Here is a 24,901-nt window from a genome sequence, read left to right on the forward strand (position 1 = left end):
TTTGCTATTTGAAACGAAAATTCCCAACATGAACATGATGAATAAAAGCGGGCATGTTTTTTTTTTGTGGCAGGGGTTTTCATGTCTGACCGGAATGTCTGTTTTGCCGAACTGATATATATGGAATACCTTTTTCAAGACCAGACCGCAACCTGCCTGCTGGGTGTGGCCTTTATGTCTCCATTTTTCGGTCGCCATTCATAAATTCGTTGTCATTTCAGACTCATTCCTAGCCTTTTATTGATTTGGAACCCTTTACTTCCCTTAATGCTGTTGGTGAAACATATCAACCAAACATTTGGATAAAAATTGATTGTTTGTTTTTTTAACTCGTGTCGGTCGTATTTCAAATTCAATCGAATAGCCCAGCGTACATTTGTTTACAACAAGAAATCTGTGAGGTTATTCTAACTTAACTTACAACATACGTGCGAGAATTTTCCATGTCTATGTTTTACTGACAAATCCCACATTAAATGTATCAGTACATAGCTTTGGATCCATACTATCATTTTATGATAGACATTTAATAGGGAGAATACAGCATCGAAAATTTCTAACTCTTACACCTTAATAGCAATTACAAAATATGCATGCCCCAAGCCAGGAACATTTTAAAAAGTGCATATTTCACTTATTTTATGTTTTTAGTCCTAAAAAGGGCCAAACAATTTTTTCACCTCGCTCCGCTCCGCGATCTTTGAAAACTACGCCCCCTCTTTCAAAAATCCTGGATCCGCCCCTGGTAAGTACACTGTAAACATCTATTTTTGACGTTTTCACTACCAAAATGATTTTCGATTTTTATACTGATTGATCGATCATGGATACCCTTGGCCATATCCTTTCTTTCCAGATTTCTATAAATTATAGGCAGTGGCGGATACAGAGGGGGGGGGGGGGCGTAGAGGGCGTACGCCCCCCTCTTTTTGCTCGGACTTTTTTTTTTTTGGAAAATGATTAATCAGACTAAACTTCGTGAACTTTTCTATTTACCGTGTACTGTAGTATTTAATTTTTATGCGACAATTCTTTACTGATAAAGATATTTTTCGCTGGAATTTACTGATTGTCAAAGTCATGTAATTCTTTATGGTGGAGTTGAACAGTACGTCGAAAAAAAAACTCGCTTAGTCATTTTGAAATTCAAATTACAGCAACACATTGCTTGACAATCATGACATCTTCAAAGCGACACAGGATTGAGCAAGAACGTATTAACTTCTATTTCACTATTCCACAAAACAATCTATAGACTAATCACTATTACACTCACATGCATGAAAAAAGTTTCACGGCAATATTATTTACCTACGAAAACAGGTTTAACCCCAAACGCCCCAGCCAATTTTAAAATAACTTAGCTGAATAATGATCCCCAGTCAGTATAAGCTCTAGATATATTTAAAGTCTTAGGTACGAACCATTTGATTTGAGGTGACAGTCTGAGATATTTGAGAGAAAACTGAAAAAATAACTCTGATTTTTGCCTTAAACAAATATTCTGGCTGTATCTGGATTGACAACAATAATCATATCCACGGTTTTTGCTATTAGAAACAAAAAATTCCAACAGAATTATTTAACATTAAATGAACATGATGAATAAAACGGTGATTATTTTTTGATGGCAGGGGTTTGCATGTCTGAACGGAATGTCTGTTTCGCCGAACTGATATATTAAATACTTTTTTCAAGACCAGACTGCAACCTGCCTGATGGGTGTGGCCTTTATGTCTCCATTTGTCGACTGTCATTCATAAATTTGTTGTCATTTCAGACTCATTCTTAGCCTTTGGTTGATTTGGAACCCCTCACTTCCCTTAATTTTGTTGGGTGAAACATATCAACCAAACATTTGCATAAGAAATTGCATGTTTGTCTTTTTTAACTTGTGCCGGCCGTATTGTAAATTTCATTGAATACCCCGGCGTATATCTTGTTTATAACAGGAAATCTGTGAAGTTATGATAACATAACTTACAACAAAACAGCGAGAATTTTCCATGTCTATTTTCTATTGACAAGTCCCACATCAAATTTATCAGTTCATAGCTTTGAAACCATACTATCATTTTATGATAGACAATTAATAGAGAGAATATAGCATCGAAAATATCCAACCCTTACACTTGACAGCAACAACAAAATATATATGCCCCACGCTAGTAACCGTTTGAAAAGTGCATATTACACTTATTTTATGTTTTTAGCCCCAAAAAGGTCCCAAAAAAGTCTTCTTTTACTCTTTTTTTTTCAATTATATTCGTGCAAAACAAATAACAAGGGTTAGTTTCACGTAATTTTTATTATGTTTTTATTAACATAGAATAGGGTTGATGTCAACTACGAATGTTTTTGTCCACTACGAAACGGGTTTGTCAACTACGAAACAGTACACAAATTCAATGGAAATAATATCATTTGAATTTAAAGAGTAATTCAGATTGCACTTTTTGTTTACTAACAGGTCTATAATAGAGGTATTCAAAATAACTTTTGAAATTAAATGTTAAACAAGTTGATTTTCCATATTTTTTTAGGTCTGAAAGTTACGCTTTTATTGAAAAAAAACCCCGCCCTATTCGCGCCCAATCACGTTCGCACCCATTCACGTTCGCACCCGATCACGTTCACGCCCTTTCACTTTCGCACCCTACACGTTCGCGCCCAATTAAGAATTGAATGCTTCTTTTTGTAAATTTATTGGGGTGTAAAAGCGTTGACCGAAGTACATTTTGTATGAAGCACGGAAGCGCTTCATTCTAAAAATGTTCGCACGGTCAACGCTTTTAGACAACCCTATTATGACCCACTACACAGGTTAATAGAAGGGACCCAAATAACCTCCACTATCTAAAGTTGTAACAGAAGGGCTTTTCCTTTCTGCAATGACTCCATTTCCCCCTCCTTTTGCACTGAAATGTAGGGCAAAAGGGAGAATGAGGTACATTAAAAAATAGTAAAAATATCTTTTTGATAACCGTGGTCAACGCTTTCACAACCCTATAAAGTTACAAAAAGAAGCATTCAATACTTATAATTACATTTTTTAGCTATGATCATGAAAACACGAATTTTATATATTTTATTATTTAATTCACCTGTGCACTTTATTGTTGGAGCACGTGTTAACATGAGTGAAAAGTTGTATTGAGCAATGCAACTGCTTACGGAATAACACGTGATGTGCAGTTAGCCAATCAGAATAAAATATTATAATGAACCATACATCTAATGTAATTATTTTTTATTGGTTTTGAGTTTGATAACTTTATAAACAAGTTTTGGCAAGTGTATTCCTATTAGTATATGTGTTATCATTGTCTCAAAATAAAGTGAGACAACGTGCATGTTTTTTTGTGTTGAATAAATCTTAATCATGTTTTGGATAGTGTATTGTTAAAATATTTTTAATCATTGTTTCTAAATAAAGTGAGATTCTGACGACCTGGATTTTTGGGTGGAATAAATTTTAAATATTAATCAATTTTGGTTATAGCTGTTATTGCTATAATTTTTTATTTAATTGTTTCAGATCAAAGGGACCAATCTGTTAAAAAACAATTATCTTTTGTGTTTTTCATTTAAAATTTTCAAAGTGTTACTTATACGAAGCTAAATACATGCAGTATTTACATCAAGGCAATTTCAAACAACAATCATGATTTTCTAATTATTCAACTGGAACTTGATTTTTAATTGGGTGCGAACGGACTTTGGGTGCGAACGTGCGAGGTGCGAACTTGTAGGGTGCGAAAGTGTATTGGGTGCGAACGGACTTTGGGTGCGAACGTGCGCGGTGCGAACTTGTAGGGTGCGAAAGTGTATTGGGGGCGAACGGACCTGCTACCATATGGGTGTGGGGCATATATAAGTGCCTATAACTTGATAGCAGCACATGACATACAAATCGGCTATGGGAGTGTGGATTAATTGACAACATATTTGTTACGTTCGGGGGAGGTGTTTTTCAACAGACTGTCGGCATTCCAATGGGAACAAACTGTGCCCCTTTACTTGCCGACTTGTTTCTTTATTATTATGAGGCTGACTTCATGCAGGAACTTCTGAGGAAGAAAGATAAGAAGTTAACAATATCCTTTAACTCTACTTTTCGCTATATAGATGATGTTCTTTTACTAAATAATTCAAAATTTGGTGACTATGTGGAACGCATCTATCCAATCGAGCTAGAGATAAAGGATACTACAGATATAGTTAAGTCGGCCTCATATCTTGACTTACATCTAGAAATTAACAATGAGGGTCGGTTGAAAACAAAACTTTACGACAAAAGAGATGATTTCAGCTTTCCAATTGTGAACAATTTCCATTTCTAAGTAGCAACATTCCAGTAGCACCTGCATACGGGGTATATATCTCCCAATTGATACGATATTCCCGTGCTTGCATTTTCTATCATGATTTTCTTGATAGAGGGTTGCTGCTCACAAGGAAGCTATTAAACCAAGAGTTCCAAATGGTGAAGTTGAAATCATCCCTTCGTAAATTTTACGGACGCCATCACGAGTTGGTTGACCGTTATGGAATAACCGTTTCACAAATGATATCGGATATGTTCCTTACGTCGTAACCACAATCCCCTTCCCTTTCATGAATGTGACCTACCGAATTAGACCATTAACCGGATTTGTTATCACATAAGCAACACGACGGGTGCCGCTTGTGGAGCAGGATCTGCTTACCCTTCCGGAGCACCTGAGATCACCCCCAGTTTTTTGGTGGATAAAAATTGGTTACGGAAGTGTAGGTTAAGAATGTGTTTTGTGAGCGAACGGACCTGATATCGGTTCCACTGAAAATGCTATAGATATATAATCAAAGATCTCAAGTAAAAATGACCGCCCAGTCTAATTTTCTAGACATTAATTATATATTCACCTGTGCAGTGCAATTAAAATTTTGTAAACTGCAACAACACAACCTTGACATAGAAATGTTATTTATCATGACAAACTAAGATATATCTTTAAAAAAACAACATACTCAAAATAAGATATAAATAGCCGATTCTAACAAAAATATTTGGTGATATTATTGTCCAATCAACACTCAACTTCTATTATCATCCGACATTTTGATATTTTACATGTTTCGATCATCTGTGTACAGTTGTAAGTGAATTTAAGAAAGAAAGAAAATAGAAAAAAGGATTTCATTGCGATTAGAAAAATAAGCTGTTATGTTAACATGTAATAAATACGCGTAATAAGGAAATGATCCGAAGAATATTGGTTCTTCAGCAATGGAGGTCATAATCCTCCATTTCTGTATATTTTGTCCTCCCTAAAGAAGACTTCTTTGAGCTGACGAAAAGTACACTGAGTGATTTCACGTTAACATTTGTTTGCTAAAATCTTCGAATTCATCAATTGAATATATTATCAAGGAGAATGTTGAATTTCAACAACAGTATGGCCTATGGCTATACACTTGTGGAACTGCTTGACCTTTGCTCTGGCTTCCTGAACAAAAGGCAAATTAAAACATTTATAATTAAAAATAACTCTTATCATGCTTATAGTTATAAAAATAATCTGTATATAGTTATAAGAATTTCTGATAATATCAATGAAATATCTTCCAATCTAAGTTTATAATGATGTGACCATATCAGTGTATTAAATCTGTAATCTGTTACTTCAAATTTATTATAATCACATTCATTTCATCGGATACATGTCAACTCGTACTTTCGGCAACTCGTACTCGGCCAACTCGTACTTTCGGCAACTCGTACTTCTACCAACTCGTACTTCTACTAAGTCGTACCCAATATTTTTTTAGCATTATAATATAAGTTTTCTACGTTTATATCCGTAGATATGGATATTTTAACTCCCTGAAGTATCCCAGTGCACCCTGAGGTAGATCCATAGAATATGAAAAGGATATTTTTTACTGAACATTGCGTTGAACATGTCTTAGTTTTTTCGTGTTAGCAAGGATTTGTATAGTAATATACAAATACAAATACTATACAAATCCTTGGTGTTAGTAGAAAATATTTTTAACATTATAATGCTTCATATTTTATTATTTACCTACTGATTTATCTACTGATAGGATTTGTATCTGAAAAAAAATCCTCAAGTGTCAAGGTGTGCTTGATCCTTAGGCAGCAACCATTTGATTTTCTGGGGGGGCTATGGTTTTTTTTTTTCTGTGCAAACTTTTTTTTTCGCCGTTCAACAAACCACACATTCGGACAAGTTGACTTGCGGTTAAATCCCCGTCTCTATACTGGTCCCACAACTGGAAATACTTGGCTTGTAGAAACTTGGAAGTAGATCGCTGTTGACGTGTCAACTTACACTCTGAAACCATCTTCAGCTGATTGGGTAAAAGTTCGGCTTCTTCTTTCAGTTTTGGAAGCAGTAAGTAGAAGGGCTTCTTTTTTGAAATATATACTCTTATTGGCCCCAAACATGGACCAAATAACAGGATTAGGGGGAAATATTATTGAAATACACAATTTATGTATCGAAATAAAATTGAGAATGGAAATGGGGAATGTGTCAAAGAGACAACAACCCGACCAAAATAAAAAAAAAAAAACACAACAGCAGAAGGTCACCAACAGGTCTTCAATGTAGCGAGAAATTCCCGCACCCGGAGGCGTCCTTCAGCTGGCCCCTAAACAAATATATACTAGCGAAAGTCTGCATGGAACATGTGGAATACAACATAATACTTTTTATATATTTGACTACATAAAAGGATATATATAAAATCACAATTATACTTCAATTTTAAAAAGATAAAAGATATGATAACATTTAGGAAAGGGCCCTTGTTTATTTGCAAATACACAGCACAATTACGATGGTTAAAGAATGTTTAAGGTAGTGGGCTTAATTTCTACAAACAAGTAAAACATAAATCAACTTACCAGTTTCACATAGACGATGCTGCCAGTTGTCACATGTGTCACATTGAAGAGCATCTTGTCGAATCGTAACAGTCTTCTTGCATACATTACAACGTGGACGAACCATGATTGCAATTGAAGATGATCATACATTTCACCATAGTTTATATATTTTTTCTCTAAGCTTGGTTTTTACAACGTTTAAGCCATGCATTTTCTTTTCGGTGAGGATGGTGATTGTTTAAGTATAACTCAACGGCCTTTGATGTTCATAGTGCCGCACTTATACCGATTTTTTGTTTTCATTTACTTCTCTCTGTTTATTCTACTTTTAACAAATCCATTCTATTTTTGTAGGTATGTTATCCACTAATGACCACTGATTAGCATATTGTGTACTCATAATTGTTTTAATGTGCATATCAAATAAATTGATGAAAGTTACAATAACTATGCATATAAACTTGATAAATATTTATATATAATATCAAATAAAACATGGTTACGAGTTGGTAAAAATAGGGTACGAGTTGGTTGAGTACGACTTGCCGAAAGTACGACTTGTCGTGTACCCCATTTCATCACATGTAGACTATCGTGTAGTCATCTGTTCTCTATAGCAATGCACATGGTTAAAATAAAAGTAGTTAGCGAAATCACACATGTTTTCTATTTGTAGGTATTTCAAGGACAGAATAAACATGATAAAAACTTGCTTCAAGTTAGCATTGATTTCAACATTTCAAGTTTTCAGACTTTTTAAGGTTACACGCCATTATTCCGACAGCCCATGGTTCCGACAGCCCATTGGTCCTACAACCCATTAGTCCGACAACCCAATATTCCAACAACCCATTGCTCCGACAGCCCATTTATCCGGCAACCCATTAGTCTGACACTTTTCAAGTATCAGGATATAGGGGTAAAATAAAATGTGTATGTCTGTATAATTACGTATATGTTACAACATATTTAAAAAAAAATTACTCCTTATATATATATTACATAATCAGAATATTTTCTACATACTCAATTTGAAATCTGTATATAGAATAGAACAGAATATAATATTTCATTTTCAAATTACAGGGTCTATAAAGAGCATATAAATCAAGAACAAGTGAAAGTACGAGCTACTGCTCACTTCAATGATACCCCGCCCTAATATTTTGGTAAACAGGAAGTTGTTGAGTGATGAATCTGAAAAAGCATCACACGTTATTGATGTCTTCAATATCCCTGTAATGTAGTTTACGAGAAAGATGCAACGAAAATATTCATGGGACGAACAACTGAACTGAGGGACGGACTGATGGATGGACGGACATGGCTAAAACAGCATACCCCCACTTTTTTTCGATGCAGCAATATATTGATATGGTCAACATTTAGGCATTACAATTCTAGCACAATATAATTATTTTTATATCACCATGCATAAGCCTCAGTCTGAATCGGAGCCAAAACAAAAGTGAAAGAACAACTATCCCATTGCTATCAAATAGCAGTATCAAGACCTGTTCTACAAGAAAAGCGAACTAACAATAAAATCATAATTTTCTCCCATAATAGTAAAGTTTTCTTGTGTTAACATCAAAACAAATCTCGAAGATTTATCATGTTTATCTAACTTTTCATAGTTCTGACAAGTGCTAAAAAATCCTTCAAATTATTATGAAGTAAGCATTTGATTGAAAAATAAAGCTCAACCTCAACTTTATCAGCTGTACAATTCAAACAGTACCGCTTAGACCTTACAATACAATATTTTGAGTATCTGGTATTTTTCAATTCCTAATGTGAGCACTATTCTTGATTAGCATATTCACTGTCTTTTCTTGAAATCAATGATATCTAACAATCTTTAAATGAAAAATAAGTGTCAAGTTTGCTTTTGTCAGTGTTCATTGTTTGAAACTTTTTTTAATATTTAACCAAAACACATAATGTTCTAAGTTTTTGATTAAAATAAGTTAATTGAATTCTTTTTGTAGATATTCAATGTGGAAAAAACATGTATTGACCATAAAAAAAAATAAAACTGTTTATTACACTTGTCATGCTTGTAGGCATCACATATAGTATTCCATCTTTCAATCCTACTAGTGTATGAACATTTTAACATTGATAAGTTAATTGCAAAATAAGGAAATCTACCAAGGTCTGACATCACAGCTATACGAATTACAATTAGTGTAATTATTTTCTCGCTTTTTGTTATATATAATATACAGAAATCATTTTATATGTATTCAGTACTATTTACAGAATAAAAAAAAAACAACGGATACACAAAACTATTTTTATTTGTTTTAGTTGGATAGACTCCAAATTCCGTAAAAAATATACACACTATACAGAATTTAAATTACGTGTGTATATGCAGAATTCGAATTACGTTAAACAGGGAATTATTTGTACAGATTTTCATCAAACTATTCAAACCAATTCGGCCGGGTCAGCATATGATTTACTTTAAAAATACAGAAACTATTCTGTATATCTGATGTTGTCTGACTCCAATATGGTCAAATCCAACTGGCACTGTAAGGATTAGATGGACAACCAATGAATAGTAGACAAACCAAGAGTAAGTCCAGGAGAAGGGGAAATCATTGGACAAAGACACAATCGAGACAAAAATGTCACACATTGTCTTAAATTTATACATGTACATGATTTTTTATTTATAAAAAAAAGATGTGGTATCATTGTCAATGAGAAAACTCTCCACAAGAGACCAAAATGACACAGAAATCAACAACTATAGGTCATAATATTTGTTATTGGCTTTGAACTAAAACTTTCAATAACTGCCAATACTCTTAAATTATAAGAAATGACTGTAATATTTTTTCTGTCTATTCGAAATAACATAAAAAATTCAGTGCACACTGTTAAATAACCTGCTACGTGCGTTATTCAGTGTGCACCAAATTTTTTATGTTATTTCTTCATAGACAGAAAAAATATTACAGTCATTCCTTAAATATGTATAAATTGAATTTGCAAAAAATCAAAAAAAAAAAAGAACATGTAAAAGTTAGATAAAAACAAAAACTGTATATGAAAATCGTCATTAATACATACACATATACGTACGGTATAATACTATTTTTTAACATTTTAAGGGATAACAAAACAGATGCAAGATGCCACCAAAAACACCAAGGCGTGCAACAGCTAATCGGAGGCAACCATCTAAATCAGAGGACAACTCTGAACAATATGGAATGGAATCTAGAACCAGAAATTCAGGAAGAAAAATATCTGGTAATTTATCTTCTAAGGACTGTGATAATAATGAAGAAAATATCACTCATCAGCTACCAAAGTGTGGCATTAAAAGGAAGACTGTGGAAACTATAAATGAAAAAAATGATAGGAAGAGTATAAAAATGGAATGCCCAGAGAAAGAAGAGAATGATTTCACACCTCGTAGGAGTTCACGTGGTGTTATACCTAATAGAAAGTTTAAGGACATGGAAGTGGACTTCACACCGGGTAGAAAACAAAGTAAGAACTACAAGAACATTGCTAGCATTATCCATTGTTATCATGATTATTGAAGCAATATAAAGAATATATAATGATTAATCAGGCATTTTTTAGTCCTGTGGTCAAAAGTATCTAATGGGTCGATCCATGTAAAATGTATGTACTAAAAAAAAAACACCAAGAATTCAGAAACTGATGATTTTTCTTAGGACATTAGAGTGAATCCAGAAATAAACAAAAAGGGTTTATGTATGTCCCAGTCATTTATACATGTATACTGATAAGATGAAACTATGATTAAATGGTATGTAATAGAATTTATCAGTTTACTTTCATCATATTTATAGTTTATAAACCATTGATTTAATGCAGTCTGGTTTTCTAAATCTTCTGACTGTAAAACTGACGCCAATCATATTTTATTAATTGTGAAGAAACTGGAAAAAAGAAATCAATTAGTGTTGTGTCGTTGTTCTCCTCTTATATTTATGCGTTTCCGTCAGTTTTAGTTTGTTACCCCGATTTTGTTTTTTGTCCATGGATTTATGAGTTTGAACAGCGGTATACTACTGTTGCCTTTATTTACATATTATTATGACATATATGTATTAACTACCATTGAGTCTTTTTATGCCCTGGTTGAGGTTAAGGTAGACTTTAGTTATTGTTCTAATGATGTCCACATAAACATGATAAATATGATATTTGAAGGAAAAATTAGCCTTGTAATCTAAACATGTATTGTATCATGTATATTTGTTTATGTTGCAGCGATTTTGAAATATGTTTTTGTATCAAGTTTTAAGTGTAAGGCTTTCTATGACACTTCATCCATGAACCTTTTACATGTTTAAAAACATGGATTTTGTGTAAAAAAAAAATTATGTGACATACAATTCATGGTTTTAAATGTTTATCGGTAAGTTATTAATTTGTCTGTTGGAGCACTTTGTCCAGGGAATGAACAAATTTAAATTTAACTTATACATTGGTTGACATTACAAATAAAACATGTGCATATTGTATTACAATGTATTGATCATGAAACCTTTTCATCTTCACTCAAATTTTCTTTTTAGATTTAAAAACAGAAAAGGCAGAAGTACAGAAAAAAGACACAAGAAAAGTGCAAGCAAAAACAAAAAAGTATGTATTATTATTCATGTAGTATATTGTACATGTTGTATGGAACAAAAACATGAACTTTATTTATAACTTAGTTTGAACTGATAACCTTTCTTTTGCTGGCTATTGTGTTCTTAACTTTCAAACCACACAGTCTGGGGTAATACTTGTACATTAAGTTTTATATTCCATTGGTGGCCTTCAGATGTTTTCTGGTCTTTGGTCGTGTTGTTGTCTTTTTGACACATTCTCCATTTCCATTTACAATTTTATTTTATTTACAAGTAAATAGGAATAAGTAGATGTAATATGAGTGCCAATGAGAGAACTCACCATCCAAGTCACAATGTGTAAAAATTAAACCATTAGAGGTAAAAGTATAGCTTTTGAGGTAGAGTTATCTCCCTTAGTTATTCCCTCTTCCCTTCTATGAAGTATACTGGTAAGTAAGATAGGAGGCTATTTTTGAATGACTATCACAGTTACTTTACATCTAGATTTATTTCAGTAGTTTTAAATTGCTGATTATGAATAAAAAATACTTGTGTTACAGTAAATGTTTGGAACAGCATAAGGGGAGATAATTTAGACCTTGAAAAGAATATCTGACAAATTTAATTAATCAAGTAAATATGACCTACATTTAAAAGTATATGCAAACATATGCTTTATGATATTATGTCCTATATTTTCATGGTAATTCTGGTTAACTTTTTCTATTTTTTACTTTTACTTTAGTGAGAAAATACAAACTTTGAGTGCAAAGAATAAAGATATAGCTGTATTATCTCTTCTGCAAGCAGTGAGTGAAGCTGCAAGAGGTGTTTTAAGGAACAGGGTGTGCAAGCTGCAAGGGGGGTATTTTAAGGGTTATTGTGATGAACTCAAGTGCTCTAGGAGGGGGAAAACAAAAATAATGAGAGCAAATGTTTCTTTTTTAGACTCACACCTGCCACAAGTAGAAGCAATAGCACAGCTGATGTGAAACCAAAAAACGAGCCAGTAATAGCCTCTGCTGTATCTATAGAAGAAATTAAAGATGATTCAATAGTTGAAGATGACAGTGCACATGATTATAATAAAGTTATAGTCGCTAACACCATGAACACAGCAGATACACAGAGAGGTAGATATCATGATAATATATTGGATATTTTTTTGACAGATGCAAATAATTTTGCCATATATGCTTACAAAATCTTATGATTGTGTGGTTTAGGGAATATTTATGGTTGAATTTATTTTATCTATTAAATACTATAGTATATATGTAATGGAGATAAAAACTAGACGATAAAAGTATCCCCACTAGAAGAGTATCAGATCATACTTACAACTTAAAAAGTCATGTAAATTTGGAAAAAGCAGAAGTTGTGGAAAGAGCCTTCAATATGTATTGAGCTTTTTCTTATACTAGAAGTCAATAAGCATAGCACCCATAGTGCGCCTTTAATTATTTTTATTTAGTAATGTGCAGTAGATTTTCCTCCATTAAAACTACAAGACTTACAATCTACACCAGTTCCAAACATGTTTGCATAAAAGAAGACCTTCTTCATAAACAAATTAAACGGTTCACAAATAAAAACTTATCATACAAGTTATCACCATTTTATAACCATGTTGTAATTAAAGAATACTTTGACAACTTTGGTTAATTCTTTTATGACTGCAAATAAAAAAAAGAAGATGTGGTATGAATGCCAATGAGACAAGTCTTCATAAGAGACCAGATGACACAGAAATTAACAACTGTAGGTCACCATACAGACTTCAACTATGAGCAAATCCCATACCACAGAGTCAGCTTTAAAAGGCCCTGAAACGACAAATGTAAAACAATTCAAATGAAAAAAATAACAGCCTAATTAATGCACAGAAAAATGAACAAAAACAAATAAGTAACACATCAGCAAATGACAATCACTGAATTATATTCTCTTGACTTGAAACAGGCACATACATACAAAATGTGACTGGGTTAAACATGTCAGCGGGATCCCAACCCTCCCTCTAACCTGGGAAAGTGGTGTTACATAACAAAATAAGAACAAACTTTAAATATCTGTTGCAAAAGGCTTAACTCACCTGATGGAAACAAATAGATATACATCTTACAAAATGTACAAAAGCACATAGTTTTTTGCTGTGATTTACCTTTCTTGTATAAATTTAGGTATTTTTAACTTTTCAGATGAAGAAATGAAAGATTTTCCAAGTATCAAGATTGTAAAGTTCAATTCTGAAAATAAAATAGAAATCTCAGATTTCAACCCTAGCATCAGTAGTAACTCTTTAGAAACTTTAAACAATGATGAAGACCAACAAGATTTTTCAATTATTCGAGAAGAGGACCTTGAAAAAATAACATCAGAGCTCCTTGAACTTGCTCAAAATGCTGAACAAGAACACCATGATCTGCAACAGATATTCAAAGATTCGGAACATGTTAGTCAGCCAAGTTTCACAGTAACGGAAATGAAGATCGTTGAGGTTCAGCCAGAAATTGAAAAGAAGATGGACAAAGAAATAAATAATGGAGGTGCTCTTCTGTCAAGTTCTGTTTATAATGTACAGACTGATAAAGAAATTGGAAATTTGAACTCTGACGCTATGTCAAAAATTAATCATGTGCAAAAGTTTGAATGCAACTCCTTTTCTTTGTCTCAACCTGTTGAATGTTTTGAAAAACCAATGGAAACACATGTCATGGTTGAAAATATAATGCAAAAACAGTTTGATACAACAATTTTAGAACCAAATGAAGAAAAAGATAATCATAGTCATGTTGAAGTTGATAGAGAGAATGATATGGCTAAAATGGTAGAAAACAGAAATGTGGAAAACCCTTGTGATGAAAATTCCAAATTGCCAGAAGATCAATCTGATGCAGACGGTGAAATTCATTTAGCTGTGAAGAATGCCTTATTGGAGATGACGGATAAGTCAGCTGAAAGTGAAGAGAATGAAATAAGTGAGACCAGTCAGGAGGAATCAGCAAAGAGCGAACCATCAGAATCTGTTTCCTCCTCAGGAACCCAGACAGCAAGAGAAGTCATCAAGTTACCTGCTCTCAATCCCAAGTCTCGTCTGGGACCAGGCAAACCCATCACAGAAGAAGGTGAGCAGCCGCTGAAAATTGACGAGTCAGGGAATCCAGTGAAAACTACAAACCCAACAAAACAAGAATTCATTATTGTTCATGTACCTGATGGACAACAGATAAAGAGGACTTCTGTCAGGGTCGCTAAACCAGAGGTAAATTATCATTTTTACATACATTTGATATTGTTACCTAACAAAATCTTGTGAACGATTTCTTTCAGCTACTGTTGTGAGGAGAAAAATGATGCTGCAAATTTGTCAATCAAGATATTTTCTTATATAACAAAAGTTAAGAAATCATGAAAATTAATCACAGGAAGTCAGCTGAAAGGGCCAATGATATAATAGGTAAAAAAATAACATGATTTATTTTCAACTACTCAAGCAACATGTACTTAAATAAAATTTGTTAAAAAATCAAATTGAAAGCTTTATTTAAAATTTCTATAGCACACTTTGATATTTGTTCTTAGTAATAGGTTTTTATTATACGACAGCAAAAATTGAAATTTTTTTCGTTGTATATTGCTATCACGTTGGCTGCGTCGGCGTCGGCATCGTCGTCGTCGTCCGAATACTTTTAGTTTTCGCACTCTAACTTTAGTAAAAGTGAATAGAAATCTATGAAATTTTAACAAGGTTTATGACCACAAAAGTAAGGTTGGGATTGATTTTGGGAGTTTTGATCCCAACATTTTAGGAATTAGGGGCCAAAAAGGGCCCAAATAAGCATTTTCTTGGTTTTCTCACAATAACTTTAGTTTAAGGTGGCTCGGGACTATTCGACTGCGCATAATTTCACGCATGAATTACAAAAGTATTTGTCGTAAATTCGACATATTTTTTTTAATAATTTGATTGATTAGAAATGTTAAATCATTGTAGTTTTGTGACTTATAGAATATTTTCGTTATTATCCGTATTTGTTAAAGGGTCAAAATAACATTTCACCCATTTTCACCATTTTCCCGCCAAAATTGGGTTTTAAGGCAAAATATTTTTTTTCCTTATCGGTGACCTATGTTTTTTATTGGCTCATTCTTTGAAGCTATATTCCAGCTTTTCATATAACAGTTTTGGACAAATTGTCATAGAACGTTTTTTTGATATTCCGATAAAAATATGTCAACACCTGTATTTTCCCTATCATTTCATTGAAAAATGGTCCCATTTACATACCTGTTTAAAAGCAAAATTTTGATCTTAAATGGTCCGTGACCCCCTATTTTTTTCGACCAATTTGATTCATTTTCTTTAAAGAATAAAATAACCAAAAATACGGCACTTCTGATAGAAACTTCGAATAGGCCCGAGCCCCCTTAAGTAAATAGAAATCAATGAATTTAAACACGAGGTTTATGACCACAAAAGGAAGGTTGGTATTGATTTTGGGAGTTGAGGTCCCAACTGTTTAGGAATTAGGGGCCAAAAAGGGGCCCAAATAAGCATTTTTCTTGGTTTCCGCACCATAACTTTAGTATAAGTAAATGGAAATCTATGAAATTTAAACACAAGGATTATGACCATAAAAGGAAGGTTGGTATTGATTTTGGGAGTTTTGGTCCCAACAGTTTAGGAATAAGGGGCCCAAAGGGTCCCAAATTAAACTTTGTTTGATTTCATCAAAAATTGAATAATTGGGGTTCTTTGATATGCCGAATCTAACTGTGTATGTAGATTCTTAATTTTTGGTCCCGTTTTCAAATTGGTCTACATTAAGGTTCAAAGGGTCCAAAATTAAACTTAGTTTGATTTTAACAAAAATTGAATTCTTGGGGTTCTTTGATATGCTGGATCTAAAAATGTAATTAGATTTTTGATTATTGGTCCAGTTTTCAAGTTGGTCCAAATCGGGGTCCAAAATTAAACTTTGTTTGATTTCATCAAAAATTGAATAAATAGGGTTCTTTGATATGCCAAATCTAACTGTGTATGTAGATTCTTAATTTTTGGCCCTGTTTTCAAATTGGTATACATTAAAGTCCAAAGGGTCCAAAATTAAACTTAGTTTGATTTTAACAAAAATTGAATTCTTGGGGTTCTTTGATATGCTGAATCCAAACATGTACCTAGATTTTTGATTATGGGCCCAGTTTTCAAGTTGGTCCAAATCAGGATCCAAAATTATTATATTAAGTATTGTGCAATACTAAGCAAGAAATTTTCAATTGCACAGTACTCAGCAATAACAAGAAATCTTCAATTGCACAGTATTGTGCAATAGCAAGAAATTTTCAATTGCACAGTATTGGGCAATAGTAAGAAATCTTCAATTGCACAGTATTGTGCAATAGCAAGTATTTTCAATTGCACAGTATTGCGCAATAGCAAGAAATATCTAATTGCACAATTTCAATTGGAGTTATCTTTCTTTGTCCAGAATAGTAGTTGAATCAACTTAAATCATTGTTTTATACAATATACAATGTATATTCACTTTTACTACCAACTGATAAATTAAAACAATCTTTACCATTCAGTGATAACAAGCACTTTTTTTACATTTTGATATTTTATGATGTATTTAAATGAGTAATTATTGTTGCAAACTCCATTAGAAATTTGAATTGAGATCTGTTTTGGAATAAAGGAAAAGGGGATGTGAAAAAAGAATTGAGGGGGGGGGGGGGTTCAATTTTTCTCATTTGAAATTTCATAAATAAAATGAAAATTTCTTCAAACATTTTTTTGAGAGGATTAATATTCAACAGCATAGTGAATTGCTCAAAGGCAAAACAAAAAAATTTAAGTTTATTAGACCACATTCATTCTGTGTCAGAAACCTATGTTGTGTCAACTATTTAATCACAATCCAAATTTAGAGCTGAATCCAGCTTGAATGTTGTGTCCGTACTTGCCCCAACCGTTCAGGGTTCAACCTCTGCAGTCGTATAAAGCTGCGCCCTGCGGAGCATCTGGTTTTACTTAAAATGTGCATTCAATGCTTACAGTGATTTCTTTCATTTATTCATGTTATTTTTGAAAATTCAAAAGGTTTAGTACATATTCTGAAAACAAATTTTATCCAAAAAGGAGTGTTTTAAAGCTTGAGTGTTATCTATACCATCTATATACTAAATGTAAAAATATAAGATATAAAATAACAGACGTTTCTATTAAAATGAGACAATACTACAAACCACACCATACAATAACAACCGACTGCTCAGAAAATACAGATCCTAGGTCTACACTTCACTTACAAAGATCTGACAATACTCCATTATGTTTTGAGAGGCCTGGATGGGCAAGTGGTATATGTTGTCCAACAACTGCATCACTAGCTAGTCAGTGAGTTGGAATCCTGCACGGGCAGGTGCACTTGACTCCGATCCTAATTGACTAGGATTGTCAGTTTTCTTCCCAAAGGTTAGTTGTTTTCTCCAGGACTCTGGCTTCCTCCATAAATAAAAACTGATCGCCACAAAATAGCACAATAGTGTTGAAAGGGATGTTAAACTCCAACCAAACAATCAATCAATCCATTATGTTCTGTTCTTATAATCGTAATCAACTAATTTAATTTCTACCTCAATATATATCTTCTAAGTAATGTTTCAAATTCATTGTTACTAATCTGGAGGATCCTGAAAAGATCCTCTGAAAACAGAAGTTAAAACATGGCATTGTCAGATTCTTCAACATGCTGAATGAGAAGTATTCATACATCTGGTATATATGATGTACTTCCAGTGCTTTTGATTACTAACCAGTATATTCTATCTGTCCTTTATATACTTTCAGGATTGTATTCCCTTCAATCTGGATGATGATGGACAATACCGTTGTGGTGTATGTGACTACCAAACAAATAAAAAGGTCAACGTGCTAAAACATAGGAGGAAACATGTTGGTAGGTATAGTTTGGTAATGTCCATTATTTATGTTGTTAAGTTGCTGGCTTATTGATGTATACTCTACATAGTTCTCCTTTTATTCCTACAAAGAAGGATGAGTGTAACTCTGAACAACACTTGGGACGAAAGCTAAATGTTATTTTCATATGGTCTAGCCATCCAATTGCCTTGTAATGTTTTTTAATAAACAAAATCCTTATTTGGATGTTATTTATCCTAGGAATATATAAAGATAAGAGATGTGGTATGAATGCCAGTGAGCCAACTCTCCTCCAGAGATCAAATAATATAGAAGTTAACAACCAGAGGTCACCATACAGCCTTCTACAGTGACCCCATAGTGCACAGTAAGCCCTAAAATGACAGATATAAAACAATTCAAACAAAAGGGTAATTGCCTGATTTATGTACAAAACAAGCTGAAGAAACGTTACTAAAACAAACATGTTGTCTGCTCTCTGAGATGCTTATTGTGCTTACTAGTGATGGCAACCACAAAGAACTTTAGTTTAGGAAGAGGGGATACAGGGGAAAACCTGTAGTATGGTATTCCTGAACCCCAGTCTTAATGTTTAAATTATTAGAAATAACAGATTTGCAGGAAATTGAATTAAATCCAGAATGATAATATAATTATGTTTTAATTTTAAATTTTCATTACTTATATAGTGTTTAAAACTTGCATGAACCTGTTGTGCAGTGAATGATTAATGTAATATACACACTTGGAACAATAGATTAAAATTTTGTATTTTTAACTCTTGGGTTTTTTCTACTTCCACAGATGACAAACCCCACTGTTGTCCCTACTGTAAGTACAGGACTTCTACTAGTAGTAACCTGAAGAGACACATCAGTATTCACCAGGACATTAGAAGTTTTAGATGTCATTTGTGTAACGCCACCTTCAGACAGAAAATACATTTGGAGAGACACATACGTTACAGACATGAGGTAAAGTATTCCTGTTGGTAGTTTATATCAAATATCTGCCATTTCTATTACGAGCTCTAAAATCAGAGCTAATCAATTTGCCATTATATCAAATGTTCAATCACAATCTAAATTCAGAGCTGTTTTTAGGTTAAAAGTGTCCATACTTGGTCAACTGTTCAGGGTTCCACTTATCCAGGAAAATATGGTTTGCTGTTACTCTGACAGCCTCTTGTTATTAAATTTGTAGCAAAGTAATTTCTTAGATGACTTTTAACATCCATTCCTATCAACTATTTTGACAGAAATCATAACAGATACTATTGTATGCCTAACTACTGTCTTCTCCTTGCTGAAAACTTAAACCCAATTAGAAAGAGAAACGTTTACATATTAGTTTAGTGTGTAAGACAAAAATACCTTCAAAACATTACTGAATAAGTTAAAAGTTATATATATAGATTTACATTTGTAAGAAGATGTGGTATATGTGCAAATGAGACAACTCTCTATCAAAGTCACAATTTGTAAAAGTAAACCATTATAGGTCAAAGTTAGGTACCATATATTTCATTCAAAATGTAATGAGATTGTGAAAAAAAGATAATCAGACTAGATGTGTCAAAAGTTACAAATGGCCACTCAAAAGGTTGAAAAATCTACAAATTTACAAGGGTAAAACTATATGGCACCGACAACTTCGTTGCAGGGCCATAAAAACAACTTCTATACCTTGATATTTCAAACTATAATATAGCATTATATTTTGTAAATAGTATGTATTTTTTTATTTTTTATGCCCCACCTACGATAGTAGAGGGGCATTATGTTTTCTGGTCTGTGTGTCCGTTCGTCCGTCTGTCTGTCTGTCTGTCTGTCTGTCTGTTCGTTCGTTCGTCCGTCTGTCCCGCTTCAGGTTAAAGTTTTTGGTCAAGGTAGTTTTTGATGAAGTTGAAGTCCAATCAACTTGAAACTTAGTATACATGTGCCCTATGATATGATCTTTCTAATTTAAATGCCAAATTATAGTTTTGACCCCAATTTTATGGTTCACTGAACATAGAAAATGATAGTGCAAATTTCAGGTTAAAGTTTTTGGTCAAGGTAGTTTTTGATAAAGTAGAAGTCCAATCAACTTGAAACTTAGTATACATGTTCCCTTTGATTTGATCATTCTAATTTTAATGCCAAATTAGAGAATTTATTCCAATTTCACGGTCCACTAAACATAGAAAATGATAGTGCGAGTGGGGCATCCGTGTACTGTGGACACATTCTTGTTTAACTACTCCTTTTCATGGATTTTTGTGGGTAAAATTGAACCACAAATTATGTATTCAACAACTTGAAAAACATACAAATTTTCTTGAGGATGGTATGCAGAGCTTGATTAAACGAAATCAGTATCGAAGCAAATTCAGTTAATATAACCACTTAGATAAGGTAAATGAAACTAAATGTACTGCAATTTATTGGACACCTGTCATATAAGATCAGATTTTTGAACAGATATATCATGTTAAGGAGGGGTATTTGCGAAAAATACCAGTCGAGAGAATGTTAAATTTCACGAGCCGTAAGGCGAGGGAAATTCATTCTCAAGACTGGTATTTTTCGCAAATATCCCTCAATAACATGATATATCTGTTTAATTACACCGAATGTTAATGTACTAAAACGCATTGATGATCGTGATGTTACAAGCGTCCAGTTGGATAGAGTATTTTTTGGCAAATACCACGGCAGAGAGGGTAAAAAAGGCATATCCTTTTAGCAAATACCCCGGCGGCGTTAAAAATGAACGATATTCATTTGATAACAATAAATTGGTGAAAAATACACTGGCTATTAACCAATCCAAACCCCGGATTCTTACATAAGGTGTAATTACTTTATATAAAGGTTTGACTGTTCATACAAAATAGCTGTTAAAGATTATTTTGTGTTTTAATTTTATTAAATGTGTTTTTTACTTTTTGGTTTACAGGAAAAGAGAGTTAAGTGTCCTTTGTGTGATTATGTTTGTGCCAATGAAAACCCAGACCTCAAAGTACATATGAAGAGACGTCATCTCCCACAAGATGGCGAGGATGGCTCATACCAAGCTTTTAAATGTGAGGAGTGTGGTATGGTAACATTAAACAAGAAAGATTTTAAACAACATATGAAATTTCACCGATCGGGACCTGAGCTCAAGCTTTTTTGTGATTTCTGTAGTTTTGTAACAGACTGTGAAAGTCGTCTTAGACGTCACAGTTACATTCACTCTAAAGAAAGACCATACAAATGTGGCATGTGTGACTATCGGGGCTCGCAAAAAGAACATGTGATCAGACACATGAGATCTCAGCACAATATAGAAATAGAAAGAAAGAATCGTAAAGGTGATGATGATGAGGACGATTCCCTGTCTGGTTCAATAGATTCGAGGGACGAGCCTCAGGAAATGAAAATAGTTGCGACGGAACAAAAAACAGAGAAGCACGACTATTCTAGTCAAGAGAAAATATTTGCCTGTAACCATTGCTCAATGAAATTTTCTAAATTGTTAAATTTGTACAAACATTTACATGCTCAACACAAAGAAATTCTGCCTGAACCAACTGGTAATGAATTTCTTTGTGTTGTTTGTGATTTTAAGACTACAACAAAGAAAAATTTACTGGTGCATATGAGAAAGCACAATCAAATTGATCAGATTCCCCCTTCACATGTGTACTCATGTGTACTGTGTAATTACATTAACCCAAAACGTAGAAATTTGTTTCAACATATGAAAAAAAAACACGGAATTGAAATTGTGATGAAAGATGATGGGTCTACTAGTTGTTTTGTCACAGACGGAAACATTGTCTCGTCTAAATGTGATGAAGCTGTACAAAACATTCTAACTATCGGAGATATGGTGACGACAGAAACAGAGGAACAAGAATTACAGATCGTTACAGAAGATTTAGATAAAGATGGAATGCAAGTTCAAAATGTTATTAGTTTTGATGACCTTGCTTATGCTGTTTCACATCCACAACCTCATAATCGTAATCTAATTGTGGTTGAACCTAATAATCCTCTTGTTCAAGAGCATGAAGCTGCAGAAGCAATAGAAGGACTCCAGGCATTGGCCGAACAACCTGGAATTGTAAGTAACCAGGAAGTCATGACAGAGCAGCAGCTTATCACAGCCGATGTGGTGGAAAATATCAAAACTGAAAATGAAACTGAAGTTGTTACTTTAGAAACTAATGATGATCAGAATGATAATGTGGAGAAAACAGAGGGTGAAGATGGATTACAACTATCTGCTGATGAAGTGATGCATCTCTCAGCTGGAGACTTTGTGGAAATTAATGGAGAAATGTATAAAGTGGAAATAAGAGAAGATCCTGGAACTACTACAGAAACTGTTACTGACACATCATGATTGAAAAAAAATATTTTTGAGAAAACTTTAAAATGCCTCAAAGTTATCATACATGTAAATTCCAAATCAATTGAAATTTTACCATTCCATATACAGAGTGTTTAGTTTCCATTTCTCATATCAGGTTTTATAAAAGGATTAAAAATTTGGATTGCAATGTTTAATTTCAGCAAATCATTAAAATCAATATATTTAAAACAATTACCTTAAGCAAATTTCTTCCTCTGACATTATAAGGGACAACAATTTGTGATATTCTCCTAATCATGATGATAGACAAATTTAAGAATTGATTTGATGAATTACTAATTTAATTTTAGATGTTCCCCGTCTTCTGATTGGCTGATAGTGTTTTAACTATCAGCTCATGGACATAATTTTGTTACGTGACTGTGACATCATCAACGTTTTTCATTATTTACTCCTGCTTTAAATGGAATTATAGAAAAATGACTATCATATTTTTTCTATCTTTTTGAAATAACATAAAAAATGTAGTGGACACTTTAAAATAACCTGTTATGCGGGTTATTCAGTGAGCGTAACATACTTTTATGTTGTTCAAAAATAGTACACTGTTCCAGTATTTAGAAGGATCAATCAAATTGGTTTAACATACCAATAGACAATTATAGGGCTATTTCTTTAATTTATGTAGACATTTAATGATAAATTAGTAAGCCATTTGAACAGTTTTCTTGATGAATCAAGTTACAATGCAATTTGATAGTATTTAAGGGAGGTAATTCATTGCTTTTTTCATTGAAAAAACTGGCATCCTTGTTATTTTTAGATATTTTAAATAGATTTAAATCTGGTGGACTGTATTCTCTTGCGGAAAAGTTTAGTTGCAATTGATTTTTAATACTTTTCATTCTCATTTGAAAGGGGGGCGGGGGCAATCATTTATTAAACAATATTTCAGTGAGAAGGTGCAATTTTGGACCATATTGGGCCTTGCATCTTAAATTATAATGAATTATTTTACATTGTTACATATTGAGTAAAATGTTACATAGTATATGTTACAAGTGGTAAACTATTTTTTTACATATGTTGCCTTATTCCACCCGAGTAATAGACAGCATTATTGTTGAGTTATCTTGAGAAAACTATTGACATTGTTATCCTAATTTTATTCTTGAATAAATATGTATTCACATGGTATTTTATTGTTTAAACATGTCACTTGGTTAAAGAGAGACATAACAAGTCAATAGAATCTTTTTTTAGAGTTAGATATAAGAAGATGTGGTATGAGTGCCAATGAGACAACTCCATCAAACTCATAATTTGAAAAAAGTAAACCATTATAGGTCAAAGTACGGCCTTCAACACAGAGCCTTGGCTCACACTGAACAGCAAGCTATAAAGGGCCCAAAAAAATGACAAGTGAAAACCATTCAAACAGGAAAACTAACTGTCTAATCTATATAAAAAATATAAAAAAAACAAAACAACAAACATTCATGAACTACAGTAGCAAACGACAATCACTGAACTGTTTGAACATCAGGTTTCTGACAAAAAACATGTGCAAACCTAGTCGAAATAAGAAAGAATTTTCTTTTGGTTGCTGAATTTTATGTACTTCGACAAATTTTGATGAAGTTTTTTAACCGTCTTGTGTGTTTTATTTCTCTTCGAATCTTGATTTATTTATACAAATCTTTGCAGCAAAGATACTTGGAAGGTCTTTGGCAAACAATCCTCTTTTTCCAGTTTTAGATTTGGATGAACATGACTGGCTCAATCTTCAAATCAGATTTGCCAGTTTAAAAAAAAAGGTGAATTGTGTTGACACTGTTTTGTGTTGATTGATTGATTGATGGTGTTTAACACAACTTATATCACTATTGACTATATTGTGGAATTCAGTAATTATTGATCGGGGAAGCCAGAGTGTCCGAACAAAATCTAACAACCTTAGCAGGAAAACTAGCAATCCTGGTCAGTTAGTTGAATGTCAGTATTGACAGGCTAATGATACAATAGATGAAACTCAAGACCACTCAGCCTTCAAGGCCTCATTTTGAATTGATGATTGAAAGACCCTTTACCAGTAAC

The 24,901-nt window shown here is 33.1% G+C and overlaps 1 protein-coding gene across 2 annotated transcripts; it reads left to right on the forward strand.

Annotated features, from left to right (window-relative positions):
- Nucleotides 1–4,903: 4,903 nt before the first annotated feature.
- On the forward strand, nt 4,904–23,996 carry LOC139493486 (uncharacterized). 2 transcript variants are annotated; one of them, XM_071281913.1, is made up of 8 exons: nt 4,904–5,138; nt 10,027–10,411; nt 11,473–11,539; nt 12,460–12,644; nt 13,713–14,776; nt 18,368–18,476; nt 19,265–19,434; nt 21,401–23,996. In XM_071281913.1, exons 2-8 carry the CDS (start codon nt 10,048–10,050, stop codon nt 22,832–22,834), a joined length of 3,393 nt encoding a protein of 1,130 aa, XP_071138014.1. In that variant the 5' UTR covers nt 4,904–5,138; nt 10,027–10,047; the 3' UTR covers nt 22,835–23,996. The 2 variants fall into 2 exon arrangements, with proteins under 2 accessions (XP_071138014.1, XP_071138016.1); XM_071281915.1 differs by lacking the exon at nt 4,904–5,138 and adding an exon at nt 5,290–5,500.
- The last annotated feature ends 905 nt before the right edge of the window (nt 23,997–24,901 follow it).

Source organism: Mytilus edulis, chromosome 10, assembly GCF_963676685.1.
Source record: "Mytilus edulis chromosome 10, xbMytEdul2.2, whole genome shotgun sequence".
In the NCBI taxonomy this organism is placed as follows: domain Eukaryota; kingdom Metazoa; phylum Mollusca; class Bivalvia; order Mytilida; family Mytilidae; genus Mytilus; species Mytilus edulis.